This window comes from Triplophysa dalaica, chromosome 6 (genome assembly GCF_015846415.1).
Source record: "Triplophysa dalaica isolate WHDGS20190420 chromosome 6, ASM1584641v1, whole genome shotgun sequence".
NCBI classification, from domain to species: Eukaryota; Metazoa; Chordata; class Actinopteri; order Cypriniformes; family Nemacheilidae; genus Triplophysa; species Triplophysa dalaica.
Window position 1 is genome coordinate 275,522 of NC_079547.1, and position 25,586 is coordinate 301,107.

Genomic DNA, 25,586 nt, shown 5'->3' on the forward strand with positions numbered 1-25,586 from the left:
AACTACATTTCGTTACACTGTACTTGTATATGTGTAATGACAATAAAGTTGAATATAATCTAATCTAATCTAAACTGCTGTTTATCAGGTCACAAGCAATAATGCGGAGTACAGCAGAATACATACTATAATATACTCCAGTAGTTCTTCTTCCAGTGGGTTATGTCAGTTAGGGTGAAGTTTCATTGGGCAATATATCAGTACTTCTCTACTTTTAATCCTGTAGAGGAGTCATATGACACGAATAAAATATTTTTAATTTTATTTTATAAAAATTAAAATGAGTCTATATAATCTCTCATTCTGTCAAGTTAACAATACAAAGCAGCACCAGTAGGAACATTTATGGGTTATGTACTTGTGTTTTGTGCAAATTTACGATCAAAATGGGGTTAACTCTTCCAGTAGCAAACATAAAAACAGATATTAACAAATAAACAGTCCACAGAACGATTCGAACGAAGCATCTTTAATAGAAAAATGCAAAGCAATGTTACAAGCCAAATCCCTTCGTGACAGATTTATTATGTTTAGCATGTTTAAATAGAGCAAAAAAAGCAAATATTTGTACAAGCCCTACAGCAAAAAGTTCAGTGTAACAATTCATAAGGACCCTTTCTGGACAATCAACGGTTCAAGTGAAAGAATGAAGAACTCAAGTGCAGGTGTGGTGGCCTAAAACACCAGAAAACAAACAACCATCATGTGATCTACAGAGGCATCACAGCAGCATCTAAACCTACAAGGAGCTGATGACTTCAGTCTCGTTCGGCATCTTCAGGATGAGCCAACATTCGCTTTGCGGTGTTTTGCAGAACGAACTTCCTCCATGAGGTTCTTCAGATACTGGATCTCTCGGCTGATGGAATCGGCTTTCTCCGTTAGCTCTTGGTTTCTCCTCTCCAGATCGGTGCACTCAGCATTCAGGATCTCCTGCTCCGAGCGTTTCTTCTGACGGTAGCGTGTCGCTGCAGTTTTGTTCTGCTCCATCTTCTTCAGTTTCTTCTCAACCACTTTGGTCTTCACACAGCCGGTGACAGCCGACGCAGCATCTGGGTCAGGTCTGGAGTACGGTTTGGTTCTCCAAGAGCTCGCTGGATTAGGTGATGCTGCAGGATCTGCTGGACGAGTTGGAGAATCAGAGACAGAAATGCCACTATCGCTGTCTGACAGATCGCCGGTGGAACTGACGCTCAATTCCTCGTTGGAAGACAAAACCACCACGATGTGAAACGGACTGACATTTAGCTCAATTCCAGGAGATGGGAGTAGCGTGGAGGATCTCATCAGCTCAGACACGTCGATCTCACTGCCTAGGTCCAGAGTGTGGGTCGAGGAGACAGCAGATTTAGAAGATGGTGCTGGAGAAGGAGGCTCGGATTTGATCTCTGCAAATTCCTGTGATTTTTCTGGTTCAGCCGTGGATTCTGACAAGGGGAGGTCAATGGGCAGCGGGAGCTCCAGTTCTGAAGAGCTGAAGGGCAGGGAATCGAGGTCCAGATCCATATCTGCATCCAGGCAGGCGAGAAAATCTTCTGGAGAACTGGGAGGCTCGTCGGAATTGCACGACCCGATGAGAGAATCCAGGTCAAAGTCACCCAGGTCTAATTTCTCCGTCATCCAATCCATTCCAGAAAACGCATCTGATTTTGAGAGCACAGAGACAGGAAATGTCTTAATTACAAACAGCAGCCATTATCAACTAAGCACCTCATTAACTACAAGCATGACTATAATTGTTTATATAACTGTTTTATAACGGTCTATGTTCTGTATATTCTATTTAAATATGAAGACTTGAAGATGACTTCATAAACAAGTAATGTCGCATCAGGGAGTGGGTGAGCAGGTTTTACCTTTACTCCGCTCCGGCTCAGATGCAGGAAGACACGAGAGCAACGACAGCTCTGACTTACACCCTACAGAAGCGCAAAGAGAGGGAGAGAGGAGCGAGAGAGAGGAGGAAGATTCAGCATAGGAGGAGGAGAGGGGCGACGACGACCCCTCTGAAAGAACGCTCTCCTCATCTTCGTCCAGAAGGGGCCCAAAGGGGTCAGCCGTCAGAGACGAGGGCCCCAGGAGCAGGACCCCCATGTCTTCTAAACACATCGGGGACATCACAGACATGGCTGCAGGTGATAAGGGCTGATATGCTGTCTATAGCAGCAGAGCTCGGGGTGGTTGCCAAAGGAGACCTGGAGAAGAAAGCACATGTCAGGATGACAAACCATCACACTTTATCCGGACATGTTCTGAGGAACTCGAGGACATTTTCTCAGAGTTGAACAAATGAAGGCAAAAGACAAGGGTTTAACACGGTAGCTGAGGGTCCTGATTAGACTTGTAAGGAACTTCAGAAATCTTGGTAAGATCAAGTTATATCAAGAATATATATAATTTTCTCTATATTGAGCATTTGGTCGAAGAACAAAGTGACAGCAAATTAAAAGATTGCACTAATCAGACTGATGACACCTTTTATTGTCAAACTGCATGTTTTGGTTTTATTATAAGGCATCAGTAGAAGAATGCAGGAGGTCAGGAAGTGTTTAAAGGAACTATAAAACAGAACCGGTTCTCAGATTCCAGCCCTGGCTGCAGGGGAGAGTCAACCGTCCTTTTTTCACTACTACAGGAAATTCTGCTACACTTTCCCAGTACTGAGTAACCAGATTAACTGGTTTATAGAAACCCACAAAGCTTTCCAGCTTGGTTGGCACAGTAAAACCCTGTAACCGAAACAGACCGTGACGTATATAATGAAGTACAAACGTTTAAATTCTCGTCACTGGTGTATGTTAAACTGCTGCTCACGACTATTATTAGCAAACACATCAGTTCCTCTTCATCTCCCCGCCCCTCCTGAAAGTTTTTCCTAATTTGGTCACGGCGGCAGTTAGCCACGCCCTCTAAGGTTCCTACGCGAGATAGTGTCCTCTACGCCCTCGCGCCATTTCTTGCCTTCGCACGCGGCCGAGATCACGCGCAAACTGCGCGCGCGCCATTTTGAGTTGCCACGTTGGGATTCACATTACATTTAACGTTACGTTTGGGCATTTAAGTGTCGCATTTAACCCAAAGCGACTTACAGAGACAATAAAGCGATGTGTTAACAGGAGCCAATAATACAAGAAGCGCTTATATCGATATACTAGTGGGATCAACTAGTATAATTTCTAGAAATGACGCGTAATTGGGGAAAACTAAACAAATGGAAAAACTGTTTATCTGTGGTCGTCGTTCTCTTAAACATCAGCAATGACTGTTTTTTACTGACGACAAAAGAAATCTATCGGTTTCAGAAAAGTTAAGAGAGTTTGCGCCCTACGGTTCTAACGTGCATTATTCGCACAAGATCAAGTCCAATAAACATTGAGAAGTTAAAATACTTACGCCATTTTGCCGAATAAAGCCAGGGCACTTGACCGCTGCACTGCCGGAATAGCCGCTGCAAGTTCTGCCGCTCCGCGCCGCTACACTGCCATGATTTCGCCGAACAGGCAACGCGCGTGTCGAACACTAACAAAATAATCCGAAAACACGGCAGGTGCAGCGCCTTCGTCTATATAAGCACACACGACACCCGCACAGTATCCTTCCGCTGAACACACTGACTTGTATTATGCCGCTCAACTCTGGTTGCTGATTGGTTCCTAAGAACCTCAGTTTGCAAACAAATAGTACCCAAATATTTACATTCTCACGAGATGTTGGTCATGTCCTCGGCAACAACCCACGGGCCATTCAATAGTGTGGATGGTGACGTGACTTCAACATTGAGTAGTTTTTTTATGTGAATAGTAGCAATATTGTCTTTATAATAAAACTGATGAACATTAATTACATCGTTGATAAAAATCTTGTTTTTTTATAATTTCAGAACAGTTAGTAATTAAAACATTTCTTACTCTTATTTTAGTAGTTTATAAAAGGTAAAGGCTCTATTGTAGGAAGCACTTTTAATTATCATTGCGAGAAAGAATTATTTCAAACAAAGCGACATTCAAAACTGAGGAAACAGTGCAGCGATATAAGGACACAACGGTTATACAAGTTATACAAATGTTACCATAATAAATCTTTGTTAGAAAACTCACAGTTTTGTGTTTATGAGACGCGAGCGCCCTCTTGTAGTCATCTGATAAAACAACAACCAATGCTCCGTTAAAGGCTCATTCATTTATGTGTATGTATGGTCTTCATTTTGTTAGATTGATGTTTATTGGAACCTCAATTATTACTGGTGCATTATAGTTATTCATTTCCAATGCACGCTCATTTCTGTCTATGAAGCAGTGAGACATTAATTATTAATGAATTATTATTCATTATCTTTTATTTTCAACCACTTCTTGATATATCAAGTCTTTTTTTGTGTGTTTGGGTGGCAAAGGTGCCACATGAAGTAGCCAAGTTTTTTACTATAATCACTTTAAGGAAACTGTTGGACCACTTTGGACAAACTGGTCCTAATTGTCATTTTAGGGTTATTATCTAAATCTGAATATAAATGTATTTCTGTGTCTGTTAGTCATGTGGACCTAGAGGAAGAAGATTCTGTTAGTTCTTGTTTCTGAAGGAAACAGGTGCAGTAGATTAGTAGAAGTAGAAGTGTCAGACAGTAGAAATGTCTCTGTGAATGTCCAACTGTTCATTCTTACAATATCTATTATTTATTGTCATGTCTGGAGTACATTTTGAAAAGCTGCAACTATACGGTCTGATGTCTGAAGAAACTAAAAGACATTTCAGCAATGATCAAGAATTGTCTTTCTTGACCTTTTTTTTAGATCAGTCAGATGATTCACGAATGCAGAAGCACAGCTGGAACATTGACATCATTGGCACATTCCCGAAATTAACTCCATATGTTTGTGTATTTATTAAGTGTTACTCCACGATCTCTAGAATAACATTCTGAATATAAGCTTGTAACAAAGTTTCTAGAAACTGTGCATGTAACAACACTTAGGAATGAATGAAACAATCAAACTGTTCAGTAGACTTTTTCCCTTCTTTTTTACATCTCATCTGAACCTTTAATTCACTTCAACCATGTGAGCAATACACTATGAGGAAATTCGAGACTATATTTGGCTTTGAATGACGGACGTGGTGCTGACAGACAAAGCACAGAAGCGAATGTTTGGAAAAAAACACAGATGAGAGAGTTTTAAACATTAATCACAAACAGAAACACACTTAGTTGCTCAGAATAACAGAACATTTATTTACTTGTGTCAGTCAACAATTACAGTACTTAACACACAACACACCAACTAAGTATTCTCAGTTACTTTTAGACAAACTGGAAAGAAGAAACAAATAAGAGTCTCCTGATGTTCCTGTTTTTAATATTCATTGAGCCGACATATATGTTTTATCACAAACAATTTCATCAGCACATCTTTGTTAGTCAAAGCGTCAAAAGAGTGAAAGATTCCAGCAGCTGGAGAATGTCATATCATCCAGAGAAATAAAGGGTCCTCCAGAATGTTAAAGCTTCGAAAAATATTCTTGCTGAAATTTCTGGAACTCCTGCTCTGTAAAGACAGATTTCTCCTCGGGTTTGGTGACGGGCAGATCTGGCTGATGACAAGCACGACGACCAGAATGTTGCTGTATGATCTGAAGGTAAATGATGAAATAACATGATTATTATAACACACATTGGGAAATAAATCTGATTAGATTAGGAGAATAAACAGATGACAGGTTCTCACCTTTCCTGTGTGCTTTGTTTGGGTTTTGTTAGCAGCAGCCAGGAAATATTCAAGATTTGAACTCAGTTGATTCTTCTTTTGTCTTTTTCTATATTCATCTGATAAAAGCAGAGCAGACTTTAATGGATCTGTGGAATTGTGTAAAAGACACTGATGATAATCTGACGTGTGTCACAGACGGACTCACCTACAGCTGACTTAATGTGTTTGTCTTTGACTGTAGTCTTGCTCTTCACGGTCTGTCTGTGAAGTCGCTGTTTATTACGACTGCTCTTCTTCGGTTTCTGTTTATGCTTCTCTCCATCTTAAGAAAAATATAAACAAGTTAAATATATTTTACATGACACATTTACACACACAAATATTAATGTCCTTAAACTATGAATATTTGTTCTATTCTTTGCATTTCTCATCATTGTTTTTTAACAATGTCGTGTACTTCAAAGTTTATCTTCTTCCACATAAAAACAATGATCTGGTGTACCTTAATATTTAATAGTAAGGTGTAGTAACATTTCTTGAAGTTCCAGTGCATTTGAATAGTAAATAATAAAGTATCCTAGGGCTGTCACAATGATTAAACAATCATCTTTGACACGATCACAATAATTTCAGATAACCGTGATGATTGTAAGAAAACAAGGGTGATCTGCAGCATTTTACATCCACCGTCCTTGATCTGCACTCACTGTTGTGTTCAAATTGACATTTCTTCATCATTTGAGTTGTATCAGATTTGTATTTTTTTACTTTATGAGTTTACTTAAAGTGATTCTAGATTTGATGCATCTACACAGCAAGACAACATCATCTTAACATCTCAGTCTTTCTGTTATGTTCACTATATTGGGAATATTACTGGTTATTAACAGAATTTTCACATTTATTAATTTATCTATGTTTTATTCATTAAATAAACTAATTGTAATTAATCGTTATAATCTTCAAAGCCTTTAAACGGGCAATTAATCGCATTACTTAATAGACCATTAAGCCCACATTGGAAAAGTTCATAATTGTGACAGTCCTAAAGTAAACTACAGTTTATCGATTCACCACAGTTAATACTACAGAATGCTGAAGTACAGTATTTTCATTGTCACGTGGGCTATATTATTGTTTGTTTCTGAACCGGGATGATCTGTAAATGAGTGTTAACACTCACGTGAAAGACTCGCACTAAACATCATAATCATATAAATAAACAGATTAAACAGATCAGTTATTTACCTTTTTCACTGAACAGTTCAAGTCCTCTTCGTATCACTGATGCTGACATGATTTGATGAATACGTTTGAGAAAAACACGTTCACTGTTAATAAAGATTACGTGTCGTGCACGTGAATTCACTCTGTTCTGTATGTGCTCTGCGAACATGCGTCCGCGGGAAACATCAAACTGATCCGCAGAGTTCCGTTCAGAAACACAACACAACTTCATTCACATGAGACGCACAAATGAACATATTCTAATACATTATCAGTATTGTAATTAATGTGAATAGTGGAGTTAAATGAAAGTCGCTTTGAAAAAAAAACACGCCAGCTAAATGCCAAAATGGTGTAAATATGATGAATGTAAATCAAATGCGAGTGTGAGGGATAATTCCTAATGTTTAATGTGAGGGTAAGTGTTTGTGTTCATTAATGTGTGTGTTTGTATACAGGTTTATCTGTTTATATATTTTTGTTTGTATGTTTTGTTCTGATGTCATAATCCGCAGCGTCGCATGCAGGGGGCGCTACAGCAGCACAAATCAAACCTACACACACACACACACACACACACACAAGTGATTTTAAATCGAAAAGAGTCCGTTTTCGTGTTTGACACACTGAATATCATTATAGTTGTTATTTACGGATGTTGTTAATTTTAGCAGCAGTTATAGATGATGATGGTGACATTGATGTGGAAGTGTTTGAGGAAAGATCTCGGGGATTTTCAGAGAAGTGAGATACGCGGTTTCTACAGAAGCGAGAAACGAACCGCAACATTTCAACCCTTTAATGCTCTTCAAACGAGAAGAAAGAAAGAAAACGGAAAGCTTTTATCTGAAACATCTCTTTGAGTAACGTTAGATGAGTGATGTTTCACCTAGAAATCAGATCAGATGAGATCAGACTCAAGGTCAGTCACTGGATCATATTTTTTTATTCGTCTAGTGTGTTGTAGTGTTTATAACCAACGTTAGATGTGTAAAAAACTATAGAAGTCTGTGAAATGTCCTTATACACGCGCTTGTGTGTGTGTGTGTGTGTGTGTGTGTGTGTGTGTTTGTGTGGTTAAGATATTATTATTCTATGAACACATCACATTTTGTGGATCTCTCGTCTTATCATTCACATTTTTTAAGTTGTGTTGATGTGTCTTGAGGTGGAGTTTGTGTGTGTTTGTGTGTGTTTGTGGGTGATTGTGGTGAAGTCGCCTACTATTTTTTCCGGCCTCAGTCTTGAGATCATTAGAGAAGTGCTTTTTAATATCTGTTTCAATTTATTTCAGGTGTGTGTTTGAGATAGAGATTGTGTTAATTGCACAACATGTGTTTTTCTGTCTCAACAACAGAGAGAACAATCTATCTGCCCTGACCTGATGCTTCCATTACATCTACATAACATTATCTTATCTGATACTTAAATGTATAGTTTACTTATGTTCATCTTTGTTTTAACTATACTCTATTTCTGTTTTTATATATTTACATATATTATAAGCCACTTTAAATTGCACTACATACATCACACTTCATTTCATTTCGTTTATACACATACTTGCACTATCGTACGCAGACCAGCTGCAAATGCTTTGGCAATACAATGCACATTTTTTCATGCCAATAAAGCACACTTACATTTATAGTTATATTCAGATGATGATGATGTTCTTGAATATTCAGTTGTTGTTGTTTTCTGTAAAATGTCTGAGCGAATCTCATCTGAGCATCCTCTTTTATTTCTGTCCTGCCTTAATCCAGATTGCAGTAGAGAAAAGTTTCAAGTTTATAGCACAAGTGTACTAATAAAAGAAGGGATGCACAATAATTTATCGACCGATAAATGGTCATTTTTAATGTTGTTGATATATTATAGCCGATACATCATTTACATAATCATTTCATCTGCTTAAACTTCTCCAGCTGCAGGCTGCTCACAGTTAAAATACAGCGCAGCACCATCTGTCTGTCGTCATTCAAAACATTGTGATGTAGGGACGGTATGGAGATATGTTTCAATGTGTATATTATAGGCACAAAAGCACATTGTATGAAGCCGACTGCTGTCTGAATGCTTTCTGTCTGGAGACCTGTGAGTCATGTGGATATTAAGAACACTTCTCTGTGTTGCTTCTTATTAAATAAAAAAATACACCAGAAAAGTTTGAAAGTTAAAGAATCTTGAGCTAGTGTAAAGTGGGCTTGATACATGATTTAAGGAGGGAAAAAAATAACTCATGGTGATCTTGTTTTCTGCAGTCAATGTTTTCAAATAAAAGCAATTGTCCCCTTTATATTATTATTTAGGTACTGCATATCGGCCAATATATTGGTTATTGGCTTCCAATGTTAAAGAATTATATGTTATTGTTATCTGCAAAAATGTACATATCGCTTCATCCCTAAATGAAAGTGTTTTTAACAGAGTTTTGAAGAATAGTCTAACTTTGTAATTTACGTACTTAAAGGGATATTTCACAGGCAAAACAAAATTCCCCATTTCTTACTCTTTTCTTGGTACTTCTCGCTTCAGAAGACCTTTGTTAAGCTTAAAGAGTCGTGTCGAGCAGTTCTTTGATCGATGGATACATTTTTTGGAGCTTCAAAAATCAACACCCATTCACTCCCATTCTACCGCTTGGAAGTAAAATGATACGTGGTATTATAACTTCTTCAAGAAGAAAACCATATTCAGTTAGGATGCCTTGATGGGGAGGAAAACGTGGGGAAATTTAGTTTTGCCTGAAAAATATCCCTTTAATTTCCTTACAAAAACAAACATCAGTGTCTCAGTGATTTGTATAACAATAGATATTAAATGATGGCCTGTTTAATTTCTCAGGTGTTTGTGCTTTTCACTTCTGACACAATTTAAAGTAGTCTAGTCTAGTCTGTCTGTCTGTGCTCAAAGAGAGAGAAAAAATACTTTTTCTTTTATTTACACTCAAAATTTTGAAACAAGCCACTTAAATGTGAGACAAATGTCTGCAGATCGACTCTGTTCTGTTTGTTTGTTGAAGTGAAAGTAGCAGTTTCAGTTTTCTGTGAACCTGTCGGTTTGAAAAGGGAAAGTGGCTGAAATAGACACAATGTGGTGAAGAGATGTGACACTTACTTCATCTATCTATCTATCTATTCTACTCTATATGACTTTTCTTAATGTTGTTTAAAGGGGTCATTTTGTGGAAGATTTCAAGACCAGCAATGCACGAAAGCTTTGGTTAACCAGTGGGGTCATTCCAACCATTCCAACTTCGCATGAAAGGCGCTTCAGATTCACAGCCTGTCAGTATATTGTCATTGTAAAAGACCTTGCTAGGGACTATCGCGAGTTGAGTTTGTTGTGTGTTTGTGATCTGCAACTGCAGACATGCACGCAACGCGAAAAAAGACAACATAAGTCCTAATAATCAGTAATAATGTTCCAAATAGAGGCAACAAATGTGGTGTTTATAATGGGATATAAAGCGCCCTTATTTATTATGTTACCATTCCCGGCTGTAATGCCAGCTTGGTTCTATCTCACACAAACTCTGTATGTTGTATATGGTTGTTTGTTTATAGTCTTTATAAGTTCGTATAAAAGGTAAAACAGTCAGCTCTAGTTTTTATCTATTTAACATAATATTTTTTTAATAAAACCAATCCTATACATCCTGCTCAAGTCGCGCTGGCAAAATTGATGTATCGGCTGAGGTTCATCTTCATTTTCCGTATCAGATTCGTCTCAGATTGATATGAGGAAGTACCGATGACATTTTATCACCTGTCAGTACAATTGCTTTGGAACCTGATGTTCCGAATATGGTCAGAGCTGAAACGCTCTAGTAGTATATCACTACACACTGACCCACCGGCCAATCGTAGCACACCTCGCTTTTCAGAGCCATGAGCTTTTGAAAAAATCAGCGTGTTTCAGAGAGGCGGGGCAGAGAGGAGATACAAACATGCACGGTATGTGGAAAATAACGCGTTTTTTAACCTTAAAACATGTATACACATTACATTACATCTTAAACAAACCATAATATTCATTTTAGCCGTGTCATATGATCCCTTTAATGTTATGTTGGATGGTGTTTTGTGTTGTCTTCACAACTAGATAAGGGTTTCCAATGATCTCTTCTCAAGGTCTTAAATAACGTTACGAGACACAGGGATGAATGTTGTGAAGCAGTCTGTGTTGATATAATAACACCTGATGCATGTGTTTCTAGTCTGATGAAGTTTGACTGAGCACTGAAACACAACTAGGACTTTCTCTCTGGCATGAATAAACTCTGATCATCGCTTCATCTGCTGACTGCTTTTCTTCCCTTTTCATTTTCATCTCGGGGTTGATCTGAAGTCACAACAGAGTTGATGTTTTGAGTCCAGACTGAGTCATATATCCTGATCAAGAGAGATCTGATGAAACTTAGAGCAAGAACTAGTTAACTGGACTCCAATCTTTGAATCTACAGGATTTACAAACTATATCAAAAGTTGGCGAGGACCAGGGTTGAGAACCGCTGTAGTAGATGATAGAAGTGATGGAAGTGTTTGTCCCCTGAAGAGTTGAATTTGAAATGTTCCTCCAGCAGATGTGATCTTGTCGTGTCATGAAGGTCAGGGTTAGTGAGAGAGATTCATCAGGTCTGCTGTAATATATAATTCATGATGAAAGAGACGTGTGAGCTCTTCTCATTTAGCTCCATTGATATTTCTGCTTGTACTCATAGATTTATGTTCTGTTGTTATGGTGAATCACTTTGTGTTAAGCGTGTGTTAAATGAACATATGTCAATGTGATGTCTGTCCCGTGTTCTTTTAACATCAGTCCTCTGTGTTGAGCAAGAATGACACATGCGCACGGCAGTAATTGTGGTTTCTCTCTGTGATGATGCGTGATGTTCCACCACTCAGGGCCGGCTTCAGGCATGGGCTGAGCCCACCTTAATGCCTGTCTTGCCCACCAAATGAAAATAAAAAAAATCTATTGGCTGGAAGCAACGCCACTCTTCACTCACAGATGGGCTTTAGTTTGTACAGAGAAGCATGCAAAGGAATCTTAGGCGCACTTGCTTTTCTTATAAACAGCATGTAAAACCGACCTCATAAACAAACAGCAAAAGTTTGTTAAGTTCATTGTGCAGTTTAATTAGATTCATTCATTAAAACAGGAGATTTTTGCTAAATTAAACAGAAGTCATTGACGGTTCAGTGATGGGGATTGATCTTAGCCCGCTGTATAGTCTTCTATTTACGTCCAGGTTACACACCGCTTTATTGATTCGTAAAAAAATACACAAAATCACTTTATAAAAGGCAATAATCAACATGAATTATTCTTGTTTTAATCTCTCAGTCTTCTGTAATGAAAGCGTGTTTTTTATATTTATAAAATCATAAATCATTTAAATCCTGCATGTATTGCAGTCATATATTACAGTGTTTGTTGAATTACAACAAAAGTAAAACCTTAAGAGTGACAGTCAGAAATAACAAAAAATCTGGGTTTTTTCATAAAACATTGTTTTTTTAACATATACAAACATTAGTTTTGTGCTGCTTGAAGCTAAATATGATTTTTTTGCGATGTTTCTGTTTTAAAAACACAGATCGTATGGGCAGTTAATTTTCTGCCAAAAAATACAACATTTTTAGATTACATTTAGGAGAAATGTTGTCAGAAGTTCACAGAAACAACCAAAACGATAATTTTACCAAAACACATTCTTATTAGAAAAAAAATCTTTTGTGCTAAATGCCCACCCAGTATATCTGCGAGCCCACCGTTCTGCACCTAGCAGGAACTGAACCTGCCGCCACTAAATGTTATTAAAGGACTTTCCTTGAATGCAGTTGAGTGAATGAGAATCATGGATCTACCGTCTGTGATCTCTCTGTGATTTATAACATCAGCCGTTTTAAATGAGCTGATTCATTGACAACAAAAGTAATGGAAACATACATCTTCAACTCTGAAAATATTTTCTCATTTCATAACAAAACAGGTTCAGTGTCGTCTTGTTGTTTTTTGTGGTGCAAATGATGGGGGGGAAACGAAGGCTTCCTTTCAAAGATCTTCACCAGCACTCGATACGCAGCCTTCTGGTTGACACTTGTGTTTTCCAAAAAGACTAAAATGAATCTGTTAGACTTGAAAGCGGTGCAGGTGTTTTCCCATCACATGAAAAACAGGTGTTTCATCAGATGTGCTGCGTCTGTTCACACTGACACATCAACCAAAACTACTGAAGAGAGAGAGAGATTAGAGAGAGAGATAGAACGAGATGAGAGAGAGAGGGAGAGATAAGAGAGAGATAGAAAGAGATGATAGAGAGAGCATGAGAGAGAGAGAGAGAGATAGATAGATAGATAGATAGATAGAAAGAGCTGAGAGAGAGAGAGAGAGAGAGAGACAGAGAGAGAGAGAGAGAGAGTGTGAGAGAGAGAGAGAGAGAGAGAGAGAGAGAGATGGACGGGTAGATAGATAGATAGATAGATAGATAGATAGATAGATAGATAGATGAAGATAAAGAGGTTTTAGGGTCACAACCACAGGTTGTGGTCACTTCTCTTGTAAAGCTTCTCTCCTGCTCGGAAATGTGCCCCTGACACACACACGCACACACACATACACATGGACACACACACGCACACACACACAGAGTTGTGTGGTTATATTAGTGTTACAGGATGTGGTGGTTTTTAATGGTAAGATAAGGATGTTGAGTTTGCGATGTTTCTCCATCTCATTCTTTTATATTAAAAACATGTAACACAACAATGTCATGTAATTGATTATTGACCTTATTATTAGTGACTGATTTTCTGTTTATCACTTTATTTTTAAGAGAGAGCGAGGGAGACCTCCCACTCATTTTTCATTTCCTGTTGTTTAATCGTAAATGTCACATCCACAACCCATGTCACTATAAATGTGTGTGTGTTTCTGGTCTCTTCTCTCTGTGGCTTTGGGTTTTTCCACCTGCCTCTGATTCACTGTTGAAGGTGTTTGGGGAGAAACAGAATCTTCTCTAGACATTTACACTGCATCGACCAAGAATGAAGTATCTCTTTCTCTCTCAGTTTTTGTTGACTTGAAGAGGACTTGCAGATGTGAGCTGGGAGGAGATGGCCAGGATGCTAATTCTGACTCTGATGATGATGATGATCCTACATGAATCCCTCACAGATCAAAGTAAGAATTTTTTTGGACCTCTCAAATGTCTCTAATTTGAAGCTAAAGGCTAAACCTGAGCAGAATTTTCTTTTGGGGATGTCCTTTTTAAAAAATATTATAGACGTTTTCGTTCAGGGTTAAGTCTAAAAAATGTTAGTTAAACGTGTGTGTGCACTTTCCTGTAGCTCAGTTGTAAGAGCATTGTGTTAACAACGCAAGGTTGTGTGTTCGATCCCAGGGGATTGCAAATAGCTATGTATAAATGTATAGGATAAAGTAATGTAAGTCACTTTGAATAAAAGCGTCTGCCAAATGCCTAAATGTAAATGTGTGCGCGCATGTGTGTGTCTGTGCGTGTCTGTCTGTGTCTGTCTGTGTCTGTCTGTGTGTGCGTGTGTGTGTGTTTATCTGCGTGTGATAAACGTGTAATAACACTTAGAATAGAAATCAAATATGTTGATAACATTAACACTTAAATCGGTCACATTCAAACAGTGAGGAATGATCATTTATACAGGGCTTGACAAGAAGGATTGTCATCTGTCAATATCTTTTTATTCATTTGTCTGATTACAAAAATGACTTGTCCGAAGATAAAAAATGATATTTCATTTGAAGTGTCAATATAATTGTTTCTGGTCAGGTTTGCTTATAAGCCTTTTACGTAGTGTCCGCTGCGGCCACCTAAATGAAAAGAATCCCTGATCGCTATAGAACAAAGGCCAGCAGGAATTCTTATTAGTGTCAGATCTGTATCTTTACTTGTGTTGCCCATAGCACTGGTGCTCCAGAGGTTTAAAGTTGTGTAGCACAAGACAAACAGTTGTGGCACAAGTATTAAAAGTCTGTCATCAATCAAAAAAAGTGCAGTTCATCAGATGTATAGGCAAATAACAGACATTATTGTCACATACATATGGATAGATTAGGGCTATATAGCTTTCAGTTTACCTAAATCTGTTTTATTTTTTCTAAGTTCTGTGTATTTAATTTTTTGTAGTCTACAATAGTAGTATTTTTGTCCACATAAATTGCTGAAGTACACTAAAGTGATATTTACAATAATAAACTGTAGTTAAATTCCTATATGCAGTTTATCCATTTACCTCAAGGGTACCACAATTTCCTTTAGCGAATAATACAGTATTTTTCCGTCCGATTGTTCACGTTAACGGGAAGACGCTTGAGTTTCAGAGTGTTAGACGATAGCTTCACTCAAACGTAAAATAAACTCTCAGATCAACAGATGAAGTTCATGTGTTCATATCCTCATTCAGTGCAGACGCAGATAAATCCTCGACCGTCACTCGTGTTGTATGTTAAACTGTGCACATAATTCACTCAGACTACAGAACAGCCAGATGACATTTGAATAATGCGTCCACATCTAACATTAGTTAAATGGACTCAATGCGGTGCGCTGTAGATTAATGTCACACGCAAACCAAAACAACCACAACACAAACACGCAGCTGTGTCTAATGCACATTTTCTTATTATTCTCAGCTATGAACAATTTTTTCAAAGCACTGTTAATCTTTTTTTTCTCCGGTAAACGTTCAATTCTCTCTCACTTGCCCATACAAAACATTCACTTTTCCCTGACGAGTCGAGCCCTGGTTTTTGTGTCACTTTATAAAAGTGGTATAGAAATAAACACATTTAACAATTTCTATGAGAAAACATCTTCAGAGAGTTGTGAGTGATTTGTGTTTGTCCGTAGGTTTACGGTGTCATCATGATTATTTCAACACATTCACATGTGTGTGGAACATTTCCAATCTAGATCTCCATCCGCCCATCACAGCCGACACAAACTGCACCCTGCATGTGTATGTTAGAAAAAGGTAGGAATCACTCTACAATGAACATGAACCATGCTGCAGTTGCATTTGTTCCTTTAAAATATAATAATATACGTTTCTTTTGATTTTAGATACAATACTTATACTAAATCGAAGCGAATGACCATGAAGAGTTCAGAGGTCAACATCCTCACGGCCAGCGTTGTTTTTGAGGAAAAGGTGAGTTGAGTTTGATCGTTTCATCAACATCAAGCACAGAGACAGAGACCAGACACAGAAGATTTGTGTTGTTTTCTTTCTTCTGATATAGGGTGGAATCATAATACAGTTTGCCAATATTTCTCAAAATGTGACGTGTGAGAATCATAAGAACCCCGTGGCTCAGACAAAAGAACAAAAAGCCCAAGAGATCGGTAAATATGAGCCAGAATCAGCTCTCGTTGCTTGTGTTGAGATGTTGAGCATAAACTTGTGTCTGTGTTTAGAAGTGAAAGTGTTTCCTCCTGTGGAGCTGAAAGTGGACGGGTTCAATGTTTCGTGGAGTCATGGAAGTCCTCTGAACAAATATTTGAAGTATCATGACTTTGAGCTGCAGTTCAGATCTGATGAGGAAAACTGGATGGTGAGCTGCTTCTCTATCTGTTCACACTTCACTTCTTTTCATAGGAAGGTGTGAAGATCTAAAGACCTGTGTGTGTGTGTTTGTGCAGGATGTGGAGAGAACTCATGTAGAGGGTCTTTGGTTGGTGCTTCCTAAGGATTTACTGGTCTTAGATCAGCGCTATGTGCTCAGGGTGAGAGATAAATTATCCAGTCAAACTACTGCTAAGTGGAGCGACTGGAGCACAGAGTACAAGTGGACCTCTAAAGTGGGTAAACCACGCCCCCTACCCGGTGAGAGCCAATAACACGCATCAAAGTGAATGAGAGAAATGAACAGTTACACTGTTACTAATGTTTATTTAATGCCTTGAAAAACAGTAAATAACTCAATTGAGTTGTGATGTAAGCAGCAAAACTATGTTTACAGTGTCATCATCATACGTGCACACACACACACGGCCGTGCTCAGGTGAACTCTAACAGAACCACCAAGATTTACAGAGCAAAACATTGGATTCAGAAAGTTCATGTAATTAAATCAGCAGATACTCTTCTTTCATTTCACATCAGCTCGAAAAACTAGCAAATAATCAACTTCATGTCTGATGTTCATGTGTTCTGTTAGCATTCATGTATTCACACACAGAAAACTTTTTGCATTTTTAGAGTTAAAAAAAAAAAGGGAGATTTATAAGCCTTTTTTGTGGCCCTAGTCGGCATGTGTTGGTGTGTGTTCAGATTTAGGTCCCCACCGGGATATAAAAACAAGACCAATACACACACAGATTATCATGTCGATCATATGTGAACACAATAAGAGCATTGAGAGTGAGAGAAGAGAAATGTTTGATGAATATTGTGATTTCCCTTTTAGTGGCTGCTGATTCTCTGGAGCTGAACTCATCTTCACTCATCATCTGGATCACAGTCACAGGAATGGCTCTCGCACTCATGTTAATCCTCAGCCTTCTCGTCAAATGTAATGGAAGCAAATGGTGAGTGTGTGACACTGATCTGGGAACAGTTGTGTGATGAACGGATTTGAAATAATCATCCTCTCTGATCATTCCAGTCTGCAGAAGATTCGTTCTTCATATATTCCTGATCCCAGCAAATTCCTCAATGATTTAAACTTGGATCATAAGGGAAACTTCACAGTGAGTTGCAGTTGTTTGTTTGCTTCACGACCTTCGTTTATAAAGGCAGAAACAGCCTCTTGATTCAAAGAGCTCATAAGGTCGAGATGTTATATTGATGAGATTAATTGACGGGGTGTTTTCTCTCTCTGTGCGTCTCAGTCTGGTCTGGTTTCATCGTTCGCTCTTGATCACTTCATCACAGTCGACTCTGAGTTGGTCAGTCCGGTGGAGGTGGTGAAGCTTCAGGACAACCTCAAGTGTCGTTTGGTGGACAGACACGGCGACGCTTCGAAGAACGGATGGGAAAACACCTCCAAAACCTCCAACTTCTCAAACTCCACCTACTTTCTGTCTCAGAGCTCAAAGGGGCCCGTGGACGCTCTTGAACCCTGCTCTGCGCACTGCTCTTACGGCCCTGCTGGGGGCATCGGTGGCCCGGGAGAGGTCATGCTGAACAGCGCCGACGTCACTCGCGATGCCGAGGAGAGCAACGAAGCGTCTGAGCTGGAGACTCTGAAGAGGCTGGAGCAGCTCCGGCAGGACACTCAAAGTCCAGATTCGGGGTTCGCCGCGGGGGCTGACGACAGCATGGAGGAGACTGACCTCCCCAGTCCTCCCCCCCTCCTGAACCTGCTCGTCCCGCACCCAGACAAACACCTCCCGCTGAGCTGTGAGCAGACGCCTCTTGTACCAGGACCCTTCCGTCTGATTCCTCACATAGACTTGGACCTGAAGCTTTTGAGTTCCTGTGGAATGATCGAGCCCTGTAGTGGCGATTACATGCCAGTCGCAAATGTCCAAAACTAATGCGGAATTGATCTGAGATTAGCTGCGGTTTACTGTTCTTGTGTTACGTCAAGACTCTCTCAGATTACCACTAGAAATATTGTGACGTTTTAGAGAAGCAACAGTGAGCGGTTTTAGGAATAGAAGGAAAGTTAAGAAAAGAGAGTTTTGAAGTGAAAATGATGCAGAGACATTCAGGTTTTTAAAAGCCTGCTAATAATATTATAACCCTCATGCGCTGTATTAATATAAAGATATATATTTGATTTATAGGACTGTAATCAATGGCATTCATTTGTTACGCTTTAGAAGAAACACAAAACCACAAGACGTTGATGTGTGGCTTCATTGGGATCCGTTCATTTGTCTGTTATCGTCCTAACATCTGTCAGTAGTTCTCAGTTACTACAGGTCGCTGCTATCGTTTAAAAAAAGAAGTGTGTGTGCATGCATGCGTGTGTGTTACAGCTTTATTCTGAGTGGGTTTCAGACTGGATGAAAGACACACACAGGTTTGTATCATAGTGCAAATGTAGCAACTCTGTTAACATATAATGAAGCTTCACAGATAAAACCTTGGATTGGACTCACATCTTTGTTTGTGGCTCTTGGACGTTCACAAGAAAAACGTTGTTTTCCTCAAACAGTTTATGGCCCTTTGTTTCCACACTTCCCCTTTACTATAAATAAAATTACATTACATAACTGACATGTCAAGTAGAAATTGTTTGGATATTTGAATAATGAGATACAGAAAAGTTTAACTTATAAAAAAATGGTCACAGGCGTATTACAAAATAAAGTAATGATTCTGTTTATGTGTGAATATCAAATTTACAAACTGAATTGTAATACGGATTAATGTCTGGAATCAATACCTCAATCAGGCCTGAAAGCTTTATTTATGAATGTATGAATTTATGAAAACATGTATTCAAAAAGTAGTTTAAAATCATTCATAAGATTTAATAAGATATCCATCCATCCATTTTCTACCGCTTATCCGAACTACCTCGGGTCACGGGGAGCCTGCGCCTATCTCAGGAGTCTTCGGGCATCAAGGCAGGATACACCCTGGATGGAGTGCCAACCCATCGCAGGGCACACACACTCACTCACTCACTCATTCATTCACTCACGCACTCACACCCTACGGACAATTTTTCCAGAGATGCCAATCAATCTTTAGACCAGGGGAGGAAACCGGAGTACCCGGAGGAAACCCCCGAGGCACGGGGAGAACATGCAAACTCCACACACACACAAGTCGGAAGCGGGAATCGAACCTCCAACCCTGGAGGTGTGAGGCGAACGTGCTAACCACTAAGCCACCGTGCCCCCTTAATAAGATATATATGTATTTAATTGATTTCGTTATACAAACATATTAAATAGATTTATATATATATATATAGTATATATTAATATTGTGAAATATATATATATATATATATATATATATATATATATATATATATATATATATATGTATGTCACAATTTAATTGATTTCGTTAATTTATATTGTTATATATATATATATATATATTTCATTGATTTTGTTATACATATATATTTTTAATTGATTTCAATATACACATATATATAAATTATATTTTTTATATATATTTAATTAATTTTGTTATATACATGTATTTAATTGATATTGTTATATATATATATATATATATATATATATATATACATATTTATATATAATTCATATTTTTATATATATATTTAATTGATATTGTTATGTATCAGTCAGAAAGTTCAAGCCTTAAGTCAACTCATGTTTATGTAAATGCAGTGAAATGAAAGAAAGAAAGAAAGAAAGAAAAGAAAGAAAGAAAGAAAGAAAGAAAGAAAGAAAGAAAGAAAGAAAGAAAGAAAGAAAGAAAGAAAGAAAGAAAGAAAGAAAGAAAAGAAAGAACGGTTTTGTCTCAGCGGAGCGCACAGGTGAGCTATGACGTCACGTGGAGGTGATGCGTCGCTGGGCGGTGACTGTGGTTAAGAGAGAGATCCGTTATTATAATCATTGCACACAGAATCATAACGCGCGCGCTCTGTCCTGTTCAGTGTGTTCGTCACAGTATTGATCCACGTGAACTTTGGACTGACAAACACAGCGAGCTCAACAAGAACGAGAACGCGCCGTGTGTGCGAGAGCTGAATGAGACGAACCCGAGCAGATTCACGAGCGCGCGCTGAGATTCATGGAGCCGAAGCGGGACTCGAGATAACACTTCGGTTCGGATCAGATCACATCAGGGATGGAGCTAGAAAACGATTTCACAGCGAATCCGAGTCGGGGAGACAGTGTAAGAGAGCACGAGCGGTCTGATGTGTGATTGCTGACAGTTGATTGGTCTGATGTGTGTTTATTATGCGCAGATGTGTCGAGAAGGTCAGAAGAGAAGTTGCTCGAACTCTGTCATCATCTTCATCATCACCATCATCATCATCCTTATCCTGACAGCATCTTCATCTCTTATCTGGTATTTTATTGGTGAGGAGAGTAAAGCATCCCACGTGACAATATACTGAAGTGTGATTACCATAGTAAACAGGGGTAAAATGAATAGATAATAAAGTGTTTTCAGCATTAAATGTTAAAGAATGAACCAGTAGCCTATTCAATACGTTTGATTAAATCCCTATAGATCATGTTATTACTATAAAATACTACGGTATACTACTACGATTCATTAGGGATGCTCAGAGACCATTTTTTAAAGACAGAGTATGAGTGCTGATATTTTTTCAGCACATGAGGTATTTGTGTCCCACGATTTACTGCTGTCTACACTAAATACAAAGGTGTGCTTTAGTATCCCTATGTGGAATGTGGAAAACCATAGTTTTAATGCTAATATCAGGATCAAACTATTGTAGTTAAGGTACAAATATCAAAGTTAAGGTGTATAAACAGAAGCACATTTGTCATGTGTCTCATACAGTGTGTGAGTGTGGATGTTGTTTCTCAGAGTACAGGGTTTGGGTTCTGGAGGCACGTGTGGTTCAGCAGTACACCGCCAGTGTTTCCATACTCAACCACAACTTCACCACAGATCTGTCCAATCACCACTCCTCTGACTTCACACTTCAGTCCAAACGTGTGCAGAACATGGTGAGACTAAACCTACCACAGCACATCTGTCATCAGTGATCAGACATCAGTAATTAGTGATCAGACATCAGTCAGACATCAGTGATCAGACAACAGTTATTAGTGATCAGACATCAGTCAGACATCATTATCAGACAACAGTTATTAGTGATCATACATCAGTAATTAGTGATCAGACATCAGTCAGACATCATTGATCAGACAACAGTTATTAGTGATCAGACATCAGTCAGACATCAGTGATCAGACAACAGTTATTAGTGATCAGACATCAGTCAGACATCATTATCAGACAACAGTTATTAGTGATCAGACATCAGTCAGACATCATTATCGGTGATCATACATCATTTATTAGTGATCAAACATCAGTCAGACACCATTTATCAGTGATCAGACAACAGTTATTAGTGATCAGACATAATTCAGACATCATTATCAGTGATCAGACAACAGTTATTAGTGATCAGACATAATTCAGACATCATTATCAGTGATCAGACATCAGTTATTAGTGATCAGACATAATTCATACATCATTATCAGTGATCAGACAACAGTTATTAGTGATCAGACATCAGTCAGACATCATTATCAATGATCAGACATCAGTAATTAGTGATCAGACATCAGTCAGACATCAGTGATCAGACAACAGTTATTAGTGATCAGACATCAGTCAGACATCATTATCAGACAACAGTTATTAGTGATCATACATCAGTAATTAGTGATCAGACATCAGTCAGACATCATTGATCAGACAACAGTTATTAGTGATCAGACATCAGTCAGACATCAGTGATCAGACAACAGTTATTAGTGATCAGACATCAGTCAGACATCATTATCAGACAACAGTTATTAGTGATCAGACATCAGTCAGACATCATTATCGGTGATCATACATCATTTATTAGTGATCAAACATCAGTCAGACACCATTTATCAGTGATCAGACAACAGTTATTAGTGATCAGACATAATTCAGACATCATTATCAGTGATCAGACAACAGTTATTAGTGATCAGACATAATTCAGACATCATTATCAGTGATCAGACATCAGTTATTAGTGATCAGACATAATTCATACATCATTATCAGTGATCAGACAACAGTTATTAGTGATCAGACATCAGTCAGACATCATTATCAGTGATCAGACATCAGTAATTAGTGATCAGACATCAGTCAGACATCATTGATCAGACAACAGTTATAAGTGATCAGACATCAGTCAGACATCAGTGATCAGACAACAGTTATTAGTGATCAGACATCAGTCAGACATCATTATCAGACAACAGTTATTAGTGATCAGACATCAGTCAGACATCATTATCGGTGATCATACATCAGTTATTAGTGATCAAACATCAGTCAGACACCATTTATCAGTGATCAGACAACAGTTATTAGTGATCAGACATCAGTCAGACACCATTTATCAGTGATCAGACAACAGTTATTAGTGATCAGACATCAGTCAGACACCATTTATCAGTGATCAGACAACAGTTATTAGTGATCAGACATAATTCAGACATCATTATCAGTGATCAGACAACAGTTATTAGTGATCAGACATAATTCAGACATCATTATCAGTGATCAGACATCAGTTATTAGTGATCAGACATAATTCATACATCATTATCAGTGATCAGACAACAGTTATTAGTGATCAGACATCAGTCAGACATCATTATCAGTGATCAGACATCAGTTATTAGTGATCATACATCAGTCAGACATCATTTATCAGTGATCAGACATCATTTATTAGTGATCAGACATCAGTCAGACATCATTATGGGTGATCATACATCATTTATTAGTGATCAGACATCAGTCAGACATCATTGATCAGACAACAGTTATTAGTGATCATACATCAGTCAGACATCATTATCAGTGATCAGACATCATTTATTAGTGATCAGACATCAGTCAGACATCATTATCAGTGATCAGACATCATTTATTAGTGATCAGACATCAGTCAGACATCATTATCAGTGATCAGACATCATTTATTAGTGATCAGACATCAGTCAGACATCATTATCAGTGATCAGACATCATTTATTAGTGATCAGACATCTGTCAGACATCATTGATCAGACAACAGTTATTAGTGATCAGACATCAGTCAGACATCATTATCGGTGATCATACATCAGTTATTAGTGATCATACATCAGTCAGACATCATTGATCAGACAACAGTTATTAGTGATCAGACATCAGTCAGACATCATTGATCAGACAACAGTTATTAGTGATCAGACATCAGTCAGACATCATTATCAGTGATCAGACATCATTTATTAGTGATCAGACATCATTATCGGTGATCATACATCAGTTATTAGTGATCAGACATCAGTCAGACATCATTGATCAGACAACAGTTATTAGTGATCAAACATCAGTCAGACATCATTATCATTGATCAAACAACAGTTATTAGTGATCAGACATCATTCAGACATCATTATCATTGATCAAACAACAGTTATTAGTGATCATACATCAGTCAGACATCATTGATCAGACAACAGTTATTAGTGATCAGACATCAGTCAGACATCATTGATCAGACAACAGTTATTAGTGATCAGACATCAGTCAGACATCATTATCGGTGATCATACATCATTTATTAGTGATCAAACATCAGTCAGACACCATTTATCAGTGATAAGACAACAGTTATTAGTGATCAGACATAATTCAGACATCATTATCAGTGATCAGACAACAGTTATTAGTGATCAGACATAATTCAGACATCATTATCAGTGATCAGACATCAGTTATTAGTGATCAGACATAATTCATACATCATTATCAGTGATCAGACAACAGTTATTAGTGATCAGACATAATTCAGACATCATTATCAGTGATCAGACAACAGTTATTAGTGATCATACATAATTCAGACATCATTATCAGTGATCAGACAACAGTTATTAGTGATCAGACATAATTCAGACATCATTATCAGTGATCAGACAACAGTTATTAGTGATCAGACATAATTCAGACATCATTATCAGTGATCAGACATCAGTTATTAGTGATCAGACATAATTCATACATCATTATCAGTGATCAGACAACAGTTATTAGTGATCAGACATCAGTCAGACATCATTATCAGTGATCAGACATCAGTAATTAGTGATCAGACATCAGTCAGACATCATTGATCAGACAACAGTTATAAGTGATCAGACATCAGTCAGACATCAGTGATCAGACAACAGTTATTAGTGATCAGACATCAGTCAGACATCATTATCAGACAACAGTTATTAGTGATCAGACATCAGTCAGACATCATTATCGGTGATCATACATCATTTATTAGTGATCAAACATCAGTCAGACACCATTTATCAGTGATCAGACAACAGTTATTAGTGATCAGACATAATTCAGACATCATTATCAGTGATCAGACAACAGTTATTAGTGATCAGACATCAGTCAGACATCATTATCAGTGATCAGACATCAGTTATTAGTGATCATACATCAGTCAGACATCATTTATCAGTGATCAGACATCATTTATTAGTGATCAGACATCAGTCAGACATCATTATGGGTGATCATACATCATTTATTAGTGATCAGACATCAGTCAGACATCATTATCGGTGATCATACATCATTTATTAGTGATCAAACATCAGTCAGACACCATTTATCAGTGATCAGACAACAGTTATTAGTGATCAGACATAATTCATACATCATTATCAGTGATCAGACAACAGTTATTAGTGATCAGACATCAGTCAGACATCATTATCAGTGATCAGACATCAGTTATTAGTGATCATACATCAGTCAGACATCATTTATCAGTGATCAGACATCATTTATTAGTGATCAGACATCAGTCAGACATCATTATGGGTGATCATACATCATTTATTAGTGATCAGACATCAGTCAGACATCATTGATCAGACAACAGTTATTAGTGATCATACATCAG

General features: G+C 38.0%; 4 protein-coding genes across 5 annotated transcripts in view; 2 read left to right on the forward strand and 2 right to left on the reverse strand.

Moving 5' to 3' along the window:
* Window positions 1–453: 453 nt before the first annotated feature.
* On the reverse strand, window positions 454–3,551 carry atf4a (activating transcription factor 4a). The gene is made up of 3 exons (XM_056751534.1): window positions 3,394–3,551; window positions 1,857–2,195; window positions 454–1,643 (listed from the first exon to the last, which is right to left on the reverse strand). Exons 2-3 carry the CDS (start codon window positions 2,125–2,127, stop codon window positions 778–780), a joined length of 1,137 nt encoding a protein of 378 aa, XP_056607512.1. The 5' UTR covers window positions 2,128–2,195; window positions 3,394–3,551; the 3' UTR covers window positions 454–777.
* A 1,655-nt stretch (window positions 3,552–5,206) lies between these two features.
* Window positions 5,207–7,111, reverse strand: rps19bp1 (ribosomal protein S19 binding protein 1). The gene is made up of 4 exons (XM_056751308.1): window positions 6,954–7,111; window positions 5,911–6,027; window positions 5,724–5,821; window positions 5,207–5,628 (listed from the first exon to the last, which is right to left on the reverse strand). The coding sequence occupies exons 1-4, from the start codon at window positions 7,099–7,101 to the stop codon at window positions 5,497–5,499; spliced, it is 495 nt and encodes a 164-aa protein (XP_056607286.1). The 5' UTR covers window positions 7,102–7,111; the 3' UTR covers window positions 5,207–5,496.
* A 62-nt stretch (window positions 7,112–7,173) lies between these two features.
* LOC130425191 (interleukin-2 receptor subunit beta) lies at window positions 7,174–19,147 on the forward strand. Of its 2 annotated transcripts, none has more exons than XM_056751306.1 (10): window positions 7,174–7,854; window positions 14,012–14,123; window positions 15,829–15,952; window positions 16,042–16,129; window positions 16,221–16,323; window positions 16,396–16,532; window positions 16,621–16,804; window positions 17,388–17,508; window positions 17,586–17,670; window positions 17,812–19,147. In XM_056751306.1, the coding sequence occupies exons 2-10, from the start codon at window positions 14,057–14,059 to the stop codon at window positions 18,457–18,459; spliced, it is 1,557 nt and encodes a 518-aa protein (XP_056607284.1). In that variant the 5' UTR covers window positions 7,174–7,854; window positions 14,012–14,056; the 3' UTR covers window positions 18,460–19,147. The 2 variants fall into 2 exon arrangements, with proteins under 2 accessions (XP_056607284.1, XP_056607285.1); XM_056751307.1 differs by having other exon boundaries at window positions 7,174–7,350.
* A 1,353-nt stretch (window positions 19,148–20,500) lies between these two features.
* The window catches only part of LOC130424495 (transmembrane protease serine 6), a 38,172-nt gene continuing 33,086 nt past the window's right edge, over window positions 20,501–25,586 (forward strand). The window contains exons 1-3 of the mRNA XM_056750189.1: window positions 20,501–20,758; window positions 20,832–20,946; window positions 21,425–21,567. Coding sequence (XP_056606167.1) covers window positions 20,711–20,758; window positions 20,832–20,946; window positions 21,425–21,567 — 306 coding nt within the window. The 5' untranslated portion in view covers window positions 20,501–20,710. The remainder of the gene's footprint in view (window positions 20,759–20,831; window positions 20,947–21,424; window positions 21,568–25,586) is intronic.